The 12,161-nt window shown below is 41.7% G+C and overlaps 1 protein-coding gene across 1 annotated transcript; it reads left to right on the top strand.

Annotated features, from left to right (window-relative positions):
- Positions 1-1,223: 1,223 nt before the first annotated feature.
- agr2 (anterior gradient 2, protein disulphide isomerase family member) lies at positions 1,224-4,853 on the top strand. The gene is made up of 8 exons (XM_022757347.1): positions 1,224-1,271; positions 1,872-1,993; positions 2,080-2,143; positions 2,224-2,276; positions 2,443-2,519; positions 3,484-3,547; positions 4,403-4,486; positions 4,579-4,853. The coding sequence occupies exons 2-8, from the start codon at positions 1,885-1,887 to the stop codon at positions 4,626-4,628; spliced, it is 501 nt and encodes a 166-aa protein (XP_022613068.1). The 5' UTR covers positions 1,224-1,271; positions 1,872-1,884; the 3' UTR covers positions 4,629-4,853.
- Positions 4,854-12,161: the final 7,308 nt, after the last annotated feature.

Raw genomic sequence — 12,161 nt, 5'->3', positions numbered from 1 at the left:
CTTTAACAGATCACAAGTGATGCTGATAAAACTTTAGATAATTTACCAAAAAACTAAATTTTTATTTGATTTTTTATTTTCATTTATTATTAAAGTTTCATTGAAAAAGAAAAACAATGATCAAAGTTTAAAGCATCAGACACTGATTTGCTTTAATACGATTTCACTGTCACTTCCTGCTTCTTATTTCTGTACAAGTGAAAGTTTTAAACCAGTGAAAGCAACAGTGAGGAAACAGTGCACCTGTCTCAGGTGAGAGCGGCCGCTGCACGAGCTGCAGTGAAAGGACTGATTCAGTCCCTGAGGCCCGGACCAGGAGGAGAACTGCCAACAAAGCTCCATTGATGCAGCCAGGACACACACACACACACACACACACACACACACACAACACACACACACACACACACACACACACACAGACTCCTCGTTCGTGTCCGTTAACGTTCAGATTGCCCCCCCCCCTTAAGAAACCCGGGTCTCCATCTTCATGACTGAATCAGAGTGTTGACTTTGTAGGAATGGCGCCTTCACTTGCAGCTCAGAGCCAATCACAGAGGGACTAATCACCTTCCTCAGTTTCATGCTGACCTGTCCTTGGATCAGAGCCAATCATCCCAGTCCACAGGTGTCTCACCTGAGCCCGTGTCCAACCTGCAAAACGATTCTTATGACAGGACGTGAACATTTTTCACTGAATCCAAAACTACCTTCACAATACTGATGATTTAAGATTCATGAGTGAATCACAGGTGACACCGCACCTCAGTCCTCAGGTAAATACAACAAATATAAATATATAAAGTTATAGAAAGATTTCATACTTCATACTTTTGTTCCCTGCACTTCCAACATCAAGTTAAAAGTCATATTAATGAGAAAAGGCGCTGCTCCCTGATGATGATGATGATGATGATGATGATGATGATGATGATGATGATGATGATGATGATGATGCCGTTTTAAAGACTTATTTGTGCCTTAAGGTTAAATATTGACACTTAGTGTGTGACACCAGGACATCTCTGGCTGCACACACACACACACACACACACACACACACACACAAACTGCAGATTACCGGTTTCTCTAACGGAGTTTGTTTCGCAAACAAAATCGTCCAGAAGATTGAGCCTGAGGCTCAGCGGACGCGCGTGGGAGGAGGGGGAGAGGGCGGGGCCGCGCGCGGACAGGTGCTTAAATACGGGACAGGTGAGAGTGGAGGTACAGCTGCGGTCCGTACACATTCTCACCTGAGCAGACCCGAACAGGTAAGAATCCTCTTCACCTTCACCACAGGGAAATAAGGAGTCAGTTGAGAGTGAGTCAGTGTGAGGGAGAACAACCTGTTTAAAGACAGAAGGAGAGAAGCTGAAGTTTTCTTTAAAATGACATTTAAAGTTGTTTTTAAAGGAGAGTCAGTCCTGCAGGTTTCTGCTCTGCTTTAGATTTTAAATGTTATGTTTCTTTCATGATTTGTGTTTCCTGGTCACTGCTGTGTTTGTCCAGTGACTGTGGTTCTGTAGCTTGTTGCTCAGGTGTAACTGCAGGTGACACTGGAGACTGGGACTGTGAGGAACCCGCCTCTCTCCTCACTGTCTGTGGAGAGACTTTCCACAAAATAGTGACATCAGTTTCCTCTAGGCAGAAACTACGGAGGAGGATTAGGGCCACATGTTTGTTTTTTTGAATTCTGACTTTAATCTCAGAATTTGATTCCCACGTGGCCCTAATCCTCTTCCATAGAACCACCGGAGGACGCAGGTGCACACGTTTCCTGAGTTCATGTTCCTTAATTTCAGGGTGAAACGGTTTGAGTGTTCAGCGTTAGTGATTTGTGTCTCTGCCTTTGTCGCCTCCTCGTCTTCCAGGAAACCTCTGAAGATGATCAAAGCCTTGGTGTCCGTGCTCCTGGTCCTGGCGGCCGTGTCCTCTGCCTTTGGGAAATACATGCCAAAGACTGGCAAGAGGATCCCTCAGACTCTGTCTCGAGGTCTGTGAGAATCGCCTGAAGCAGTTTATTGAACACTGAGATAAAGAGAGTCTGTCACTGAGCTTTCCGTGTCCATGTCTGTCCAGGTTGGGGTGATCAGCTGGTCTGGGCTCAGACCTACGAGGAGGGTCTCTACTGGTCCAGGTCAAGGTAGGAAACAGTTCGAACTCTGACTCTGACCTTCATTGAAGCTGATGACTGGATGTAAGTGAAGCTGATTTGTATTTCAGGAACAAGCCTCTGCTGGTCATCTTCCACCTTGAGGACTGCCCCCACAGTCAGGGTGAGTCCCACTCCCAGCTGCTATTATCAGACTTACTGAGTCACTCATGCAGAAAACCAAGAACCAAACCTGTTTGAGGAGGAAGCAGTCGTGTGTTTGCTCAGGTGTGACGACACCTCACATCCTGGTGCAGTCCTGTAGAACTAAAAACCTGTTTCTCCTGCAGCACTCAAGAAGGTTTTCTCTGATGACAACCAGATCCAGAAAACTCTTGATGATGACTTCATCGTCCTCAATCTGGTGGTAAGTTACAGGACGCCTCACAGCTCCTGCAAACCTCTATTATTAACTATTCATGAGTAAAAATACAAGTTTTATAAAAAGCATTGTTGGTTTTATTTACCAAGAGTTTCTCACTCTGTTGTTTTTGGAGGACCAGGGACGTCACAGGAAAAATAATAAAGCATTTCCTTAATTTTTCATATTTTAAAAGGCATTAAAAATATGAACTGTGAAAATAATTTGTAAACGTACTGTTAATCCATCAATAAATATTCAACATTTAAAAATGGCTTTACAAAAACAGCAGAAAACTCTCATTAAATGAACCATTAGAAACACATTTATTAATTCATGAATAAATATTTGAAAATGCATTTTTTAAAAATGGGAATAAATAACTGGATTCTCTTTTCAAGAATTAATAAATGAATGATTAATCTATCAATAAAGGCTTCAGATTTAAAAAATACATTTACAAAAACCTGACTGGTTAGCTCTCCAACCAATCAGAGAGCTTGTTCCATCCTGTGGCCAATAGGGATTGTTTAGCCTGGTTTTAAACTGGAGGCCCAGAGTGTCACAGAGAGGCTAACAGGAGAAGCTAATGGCTAAGCTAATTGATTAGCTAATAGGAAAAGCAGCTTGAAAAGGAAATGGAAATTTATTTTTAAAATATCTTTTCAAATTCTATTATTTATTCATGATTTAATAAATATATTTATAAATGATTTATTTAATGAGAGTTTTATACTGTTTTTGTAAATCCATTTTTAAATCTTTAATATTTATTGATGGATTAATCATTCATTTATAAATTCTTCTTCTACAATTCTTAAATTTTAATGCCTGTTAAAATATGAAATTAAGGAAATGCTTTATTGATTTCCTGAGACGTTCAGCTGTCAGACACCGGCCGAGCTGCTGCAGCTCCTCGTCTCAGTAATAAAACCTCCAAAGCTTCACATTGTTCTTTTCTCTCCGACAGTATGAAACCACAGACAAACATCTCTCTCCTGATGGACAGTACGTTCCCAGAATCATCTTCGTCGGTAAGAGTCACTGTCTGGAACTTGCTGCTGGACCTTCAGTTTTCACACAGTGCCTAACATTTTGACCTTTGACCTTCATTATAATATCCGTTTAGTTGTTTGTTTCCTTTCAGTATTTACTGTGTCAACAACAGCTCTATTGTGATTATTATCTACTTTTCCTCCAGGGCACCATTGATGTGTCAGTGTGTGTAAACACCTGTACTGTGTGCTAATGGTGTGTGCCTGTGTGTGTGTGTGTGTGTGATGAGATGACTAGCAGAGGAGAAAGTATTCAGATCGTTCAGCAACACAAAGTCCTGCTGGGACAGTGTCACAGAAGTAAAGACACGAGTACGATTAGCAAAGAACAACGAAGAAATCCCCACGTGAACGTCACATGATCTTTATTTCATTATTATTGTTTGGTGCATTAATGAGGCAGGAACATTGTCAGCTGTAGTCGGTGAAGGTTATTTTAAATACACTGGTGTAGAATCTTAATAAAGTAACTACGGACCAGTGAGGAGCGGACGTCATGGTTACGTCACTGTTGTGAGCACAAACACAGACTTTCTGTAAAAAGGAAATAATGTGCTGCTGTGTCGTTGGCTGTCAGAATAGCAATTAATTTATCACACAAAGACAAAAGTCATTGATGTAGTTAATAATGATAAACCAGGAACAGCAGCAGACACAGAGCTGGAGTTTTCAGTGAGCTGTTTCATAATGGTGAACACCACTGACCAGCGTTAGCAACATTAGCATGTCAGCAGACGTAGCATGTAAACGAACTGCTCAGAGACAGTTGAGCTCCACCATCACTCAGTGTTGACACAGCTCCTGCCTCACCCTCGACCTCCGCTGTCTCCACAGACCCCTCCATGACAGTGAGGGCTGACATCACTGGTCGCTACGCCAACCGCATGTACGCCTACGAACCAAGTGACATCAGACTCTGTAAGTGCTGCAGCTGACACGCCGTGAGTTTACACACACACACACACACGCGGACTGTGACTGACTGTGAATGTTTCCCGCCTCTTCCTCAGTGATTAGCAACATGCAGAAGGCCAAGAAGCTCCTCAAGTCTGAGCTGTGAGCGCGAGGACGAGACGCAGGCTCAACCAGAGACCTGATCCGGGGTCAGCGTCACCACAGACGCCAACAACACGCGGCCACCACAGTTTACACAAAGAAAAATAAGCACTGGAAAGTTTCCTCTCTTCGCCTTCACCTGAAAAGTTTCCCCCTCCCGATTCTTACCTTTGTTGTTATTGCTTTTCATCCATAGTGTCTTTTAAATAAATATGGAACTGTTCACTCAGGTTGGATCCTCAGCCTTTTTATTTACCAACAGGGAAATATGAAACTCACACATACAAACAGACGGTCATGCTACTGCTGTTTCCACCATTACTGCTAGCATGAAAACATAGAAGCTAACGGGAACATCACAGCATTTAGCTCCAGCATGGCATTTAAAGCAAGTTAGCCCTCTACAAGGTCACTGGTCACTTAGCTGGTTAGCTTGGCTAAGCTACTAGCCAAACGTTTGTTAAAAAAATCAACACACTGAATGTTTCTGGATCAACTGTGGTTCAGTGATTTGATGGTGATTGAGTCTTTTTCATGGTGCCAGTTTCTGATGGTCAGCGGGGACGGTGGGAAAGGAAGTTCTCTTGGCCATGAGGGGGCAGCAGAGCGAGCTGTAGACCCAATACCTGACATTATCACCTGATGTGTTAGGAAGCAGTTTCCTGCAGACACAGAGCACACAACAACATGAGCATTCATTTAACGTTGTTTGTGTTCACCTGATGGATCCATGACAGGCAGGTGCTCCTTTCTCCACCAGCTCCTGAGGGACAATACTCTGTGTTCATCAGCTGCTCTCTGACCGAGTCTGTCTGCTGCTCAGGAGAAGTGAAGCACAGCAGATAATTCTCTGAGCGCAGCCTCATTTACATTCCCCTTCGTACATGCTGCAAGTTATTCAAATTCATGTGAACCGGCGTCGTAGCTGCTTCACTGTGAACACATTGACAGGTGCAGCTTTAAAGACATTTCCACGTTTCCAACATACATACTATGTTTTTTCAGAACTTCCTTGTGGTGCAGTGAACTCACCACTTCCTGCAGAAGGAGCTGTGCACATGAAAAAAACAGAAGGAAGCAACCTGACAGACTGCACGGAGGGTGCTAAACTACCACCGGTGCAGTTTGCTCAAATGCAGTGCATTCTGGGAATCATGCCAAACAGCTCACAATAAGTTTGTTGTTCATCTTGTTACATGATCAGTTCAGTAAATGATTGTCAGGAATGAACCATGAACAGCTTCACTGACTTAGTGATTCATGATTGATCCGATTTATATGAACCAACATACCGTCACAGGCTGGACTCTATTCATGGAGCACTCTGTGTAATCAGTGTGTGTTGTGTGTGTTTGACATCCTGGATGGGCGAGTTCACAGCCGGCGCTGAGAGGGTCTTCCTGTTGCTGGGTTACTGACTCAGCTGAGACTATTGTCCTGTGTCCTGGTCAGGATTTTAGCCGCCATCTTCTTCCCTGGGAGAATCAAACGAGACTGAAGAAACCTGAGACCGACATGAATTCATGCAGCCTGACCTGATGTGGTGATGACAGAGGAGGAGGGGAGGGGAACTGATGTCCACTCAGCGTCTGTAGGACGTGTCGTTCGAAGGCTGTTGCTGTAAAATAACTTGTAGTCTACACACACTTAGAAATGTAGTGTAGTAATGAAAGTTTTAGAGGTGGAAACAGATTCAAAGTCACGTCCCTGTTCACCTGCAGCTCAGTGTGTCCAACAGTAAGTGAAAGCATCATGATTTCTCAGCTCTGACTCTACAATAACTGCACATAGACGTCATGTGACCACATAGTTGCCAGATTGTGATCAATGCTTCTGTCTTTAATGAGTTTTTGTAACAAACTGTGAGTCAGTCAATGACAGAGTCGGTGTCCTCACCTCACTGGTTCACATGTGTTTGCATCTGTAAACAGCTGGTTGATCTCATGACTCATCCACTCACACCAGGTTTCTGATTTTTTATGCCTTCCTATACTATGACTATGAGAATAGGAAGGCATAAAAACGACAAAAAACATCATAGCATAATGAGGCATAAAAACCTGAAAAAAAAAGTCACAGTAAAGTAAGGTATAAAAACGCCATTATACGTCATAGTATAGTAAGGCATAATAAGGCATAAAAATGTCAAAAACGTCTTGGTATAGTAAGAGGGAAAACATTTTCAAAAAATGTCATAGTATATGTCTGCTGTCATGCTGTGGACACACAGCTCCGCTCGCTAACCGGAGCTACAAACAAGATAGCATGTTAGCTATTACTCACTAATCCCTGAGTTGTCATCTGGAACATGGTGAACAATGAGGAACTGGGTGATGCCCGGCGATGGGAACCATGAGTGGTAGGCTGGAGACAACAGTCCAGACCAAGCGATAGCTGCGCGGGAGACTTCTGCTCCTCCATGTGTTTCCTGGTCCTCTCTGTCTAAGTGTACAAGTGTGTACAAGACAGTTTTCACTTTACTCATTCTCTTCACTCATTTACCTCTCATCAGTTCGTTTAAGCTTTAAACCAGCTGACAACATTAACACAAACTAGCAACACACAGTAAAATTAGCTGCTTCTACATTGAATAAAATGCTATTATGGCTAGCGCGCTAATCGCGGTTAGCTTTTCACTTTAACACGTTAATGACGCAGTATAAACACACATACTTAATGACATTTGTTTATCCGTCTATAGCATTATTTAATCCGAAATAAACGACATCAACACAAACAACGTCACCAAAACAATAGAGTAAATGTTTTCTTACCTGATATTTCTGCAGGATATAAATTCACTGAACTTCTCTTAGGTGACCAAACAGATTCCGTCCGACCTTTCCTAATATTCCAGTTCTCCATTAAAACCCTACAACTCAAATTCGCTGAAAATAAGAATTTATCAGATATAAAATGATCCAGGAAACAGGAGACCGAGTAGCAGTGAGGAGTACAGACACCCAGCAGCACCTGGTTTTATGTTGCTTCCCTTTTCCCCAAGCTGGGTTGTATCATGAAGACTGCCAACATATGGTGACTGGTGAGACAGGCCCATGACATCATATACTGAACCTAGAAACCAACATGACTGTAGTGAACTGAAACCTGGTTCTGTGAACAGTCCACAGTCAGTAAGTGAAATACTTGGTGAGTAAAATTTCCCGGGCTGTTGTTTCTTCTTTACTTGCAGAAATCAACTGCCTGTTGCTGGATGTGAGTCCCACAGCGTCGGAGGTTTTACTTTCTCAGCAAAGTGGTTCCACAAAGGGTTTATATCTTGATGCTTCATGTGAGCAGTGTAACATCTACTGGCCTGAATGAAAAATGGGCAAATACAAATATTTGTACATCACAAATTGAATGTAAATATAAGGGAAAGCATGATTGTATTTTATAATCCAAGCACACATTTATATACTGTAAAAGTAAATCAAAATGTTTTGTCTGTGTCAATATCAGTCAAGTTAAGCTCAATGTCTTGCCAGAACTTTAGTTTTAAAATGTTTAAAAAGTGAATTAACACTATCAACAGTGTGTTAAGCAGCCACAGTGATGATGTCATGATCAAGACCTCCATCTGTTGTATTTCAGAGTCGTCGACTGAAATGCGCATGCGCACCAGCCAGCCCTGACCTGTCCTGTGTTGTGATACCACTTTGTGACGCTAGACGCTGTGTGAGTCGGTGGCGCGTCAAGTCTGCCCTCAGTCCCACGAAGAAGAACAACTTCCAGCAGCTCGAGGTTAGCATCACAGAAACACAGGAATGGCGGAACCTCCTAAAAGGCGATATTCATCTGCATCCCGAAGGACCGCTCCCGACAAGAAACCACGTTCAACGGCAAAGAAAAGAAGCAACACGAGTAAATCTCGATGTGGCTTTCCGCCGCTGGAAACAGCTCCTGAGAGGAAAGAGATGCGGTTTGATGCCGAGCTCGCAACTTTCCTGTTAGCATGGTGAGTAGCTTCAGTGTTAGCTCTTTAGCTAAAAGTATAATCAGTGCAACGACTGACAAACCGTACCGACAAACATTTCAGGTGGTGATATTGACGTTGTCGACAGACGTTTTAGCGGTTACTAGGATTGTGTCTGTTGCTCTCGGCTGTTGTACCGCTAGTGACGTCAGTAACTTTAGGCTCATCTTGTAACTGATGACTGTAACTTGAGATTGTATGGACCCAGTAGACCGAGTGAATACACGTCGATCGGTTTACCATGTTGTAACCACTTTACATTACTGTTAGGAGATCAGGCATGACTGAAAGTGCACTAGGTCTTTACATTTCTCAGGAGATTTCAGCATCCCTCTGTCTTTATCAGGACCTGAGCCAGTACAGATGTAATACTGCCTCCACCTGTCTCACCAACGGCAGAGAGTCCAGACAGTGAGGAGGGTCTAGGTGAGTAACATGCTATCATTCACTTTTAACAGTAAGACTTGTCTGTACCACTGTGATTAAATCAGACCCACAGTGTATACATGTTCATACTGCTGATTCATGATGACCTCAGTCAGTGTTCCCTCTTTTTTAGCTCTGTTTGGTCTCCACCAGCTCCTGAGGGAAATCTGTCTCTTCAGCTTCTTAATGCTCCACTATGTTCAGCAGCTGTTCTCGGACTGTGTCTGACTGCTGTTTGCTGCTGAGGAGGTTGTGGACAGTGGCTACGGCCAAAGAAGTTTATATATTCAAAGACGGTAACTGAATCATTATTTTACTGCACAGTTCTTCCTTTCTTTTTTTTTTCTTTTCTTTTAATTCTATTGTATTCAGGATGGCACAGTGCAAAGACTGGACACTGACTGTTTCCCTGGTAAAAATGGTGTAAATAGTTTCCATTGGGCACAATGCTGTTACTGTATGTACAGCACACAAACACCATCTCCACGATTTGGATTACCTTCAAAATAAAAGTCTCAACATGGTAAGAGGGAATTATTGGCTCTGTTGTACAAAACGTTATGCAATTTATACTGCCAAACACAGAAGCACAGACTCTTTCAAAATAAGAGTCTCAAAAAGGTAAGAGGTAAGGTAGGTCATAAAAGTTTGATCTTAGAAGCGATCGTCTATATGGGGATGTAGAGGTATAGCTTTATAGCAGATCAACTTCTGGCGCGTGTTTGTGTGTGTGTGTATACATGTACATGTGTGTATACATGTCTTGCTGTGGTTGTGGGGACACATTTGTGTTTGAAACCATCAGTGTGAGGTTATTTTGGCCAGCCGTGACAGCTCCAAAAGGCTTTTTGAGGGACAGCTGCAGTGACTGAGGTCAGTGTCAGGATCAGTCAGTGTTCACAGATTCAGTTTCTTGCCTTTTACTTCATTTCTACTGTTGTTGATAGATGATAGTAACAACATGTGAAGAGCAGAATGTGTTCAGCTCTAGCACAGTCACCACCTTCACAGGTGAAAGTATCAACCAGTTTAACATCAAACGGTGTTCAGTAGGAAACAGATGGAACTGACCCACCAGAACTGCAACCTGGAGCAAAACCAGACTCTTCATAGATGTGATGCTGTGACCTCAGAGACGGATGTGTTCACCTCACACACTCTTTAGTGTGAACTGAACACTGACAGTTCAGATTGTGAAGCAGTTGTCAGTGTAGTACAGCTCATGTTCATTAGTTTTATTCAGAACTTCATTGTTGTCATTGAAAAGGTGTTTAATAGATAAACCTGTGATTAAATTGTACTGAGTGTTTCTTCATATTTACCATCTGCCTCATGATGAATCTAACAGTCACTTTGGTGAATCAGTGTTTTCATTGTTATTTAAATTGGTAAGTTCATAAGACAAATTAGAAAAGCACAAACTCTAGTATCTGTCTCTAGATCCTGTATTGTCACTGTTGAAGGACGGACACATTTAAACATTTCTATCATGTTTGTTGTTGATTAAAGCAACATAGAAAGTCTTTGATTAATTACAGATTCAGGAAAAACTTCAGTGTGTTGTGATTTCTATACTGTGCTGCTGCTACTGTTAAAATTCATACCAGACACGCTCCATAAAAACCATCAACAAAGCAAAGCTTCATAAAACACTTTATTTCACATTAAAACTGCATTAATTTCAACAATTTACAATCAACTAACTGACTAAAATAAAATACAGTTGTGAATGAAGGTACAGGTGAACTTCACTGTCACAAGTTTGCATCATAAAGAGGTGGATAAATCTTATTTAGTAACAAGTAGAAATGTAAAAATAATGACTGTTGTGTGATAAACCATTTTCCTGCTTTCCTCCCAGTGCATGCTGGGATACATTCCAGTACTTCAAACTTTTTTTGTTTGAAGTTTGAATGTTTGATGTGATGAAAAAAAGTTTGCTACATTTCATCCAGAATTACAAAGTTTGAATGTAGAAGTCACATAAATGTAAAACTAATAAGATTCACCCTGAAATTACAGAGAAGATCTTTAAATTGTTCATATGGACATTAACCTTTATAATAACAAGCTACATTTTAATTACAGATAATTACTGTCATTTTACACACTCTTGTACACAATTAAAAAAAAAAACAAGAAATGACTGTTAGAAAACTTAGTTATTTTCTGTAAAATTTGGATTTTATTTTTTTACAGTGTGGTATAGTATGGCATAAAAAACGTCAAAAAACTTCATAGTATAGTAAGATATAAAAAACGTCACAGTCATAGACTTTTATGTTGTTGCTGCTGCACCACATCATATACTTGTTCACTAGTTTGTGGCTCAGGCGGCAGAGCGTGTCGTCCACTAATCAGAGGGTTGGTGGTTTGATCTCCTGCTCCTCCAGGCCGGGTGTTGAAGTGTCCTTGGGCAAGATACTGAACCCCACGTTGCCCCTGATGACTGTTCCACCAGTGTATGAGTGTGATGCAAATAATGTAAAAACACTGTGAAGAGAAGCGCTGTATAAGTGCAAGTCCATTTCCCATTTATCTGTCTGATTGACAGATCACATCAACCTAGATAGCTCGTTAGCAACAGGAAAGAGTTAGCGACAGATGATGAATCGACAGCTGATCTCTCCTGTCAAACAAAACAGTAAAATTGAACTTCCTGTGCTATCATTTCACTCCTGAATGTTTGTTATCATTCTAACGAAAAGAGCTCTGAGCACGTGTTATTTAGCTTCTGTATTGTTACAAGGTCGGATGTGGGCCGCCAACTCTTGAGACTTTCTATTCTGGGTTGGAAAAGGTTGAGAACCACTGATCTAAAGACAGTTTTTTTTATTTCTGGGAACATTTCTCGGATCCTTTCAGAGTCAGGACTTGGTCCGTTGCTGCTCAGCATGTCGTCGCCTCATGAACAGAAAAAAACAAGGTACAATTAAATCCTGCCGTTGACCGTTGTCCTGCTCTGCATCATATCTAAAGCTCTGCAGTCTGCTCTAATTAGTGGATCAACTGATAAAGACAGTCTACGATTAAATTATGATCCAAATTAAACTTTATGGACCTCCCACCTATAAATCTGATATACTTAGAATCAGGAATCTCTTCAAACAGGTGGATTTGTTTTGGAAACAAGTT

Source organism: Seriola dumerili, unplaced genomic scaffold (assembly GCF_002260705.1).
Source record: "Seriola dumerili isolate Sdu_G_001 unplaced genomic scaffold, Sdu_1.0 BDQW01000273.1, whole genome shotgun sequence".
In the NCBI taxonomy this organism is placed as follows: Eukaryota; Metazoa; Chordata; class Actinopteri; order Carangiformes; family Carangidae; genus Seriola; species Seriola dumerili.
Note: the sequence above shows the minus strand (reverse complement) of the source record. Positions and strands in the feature narration are given on the sequence as shown.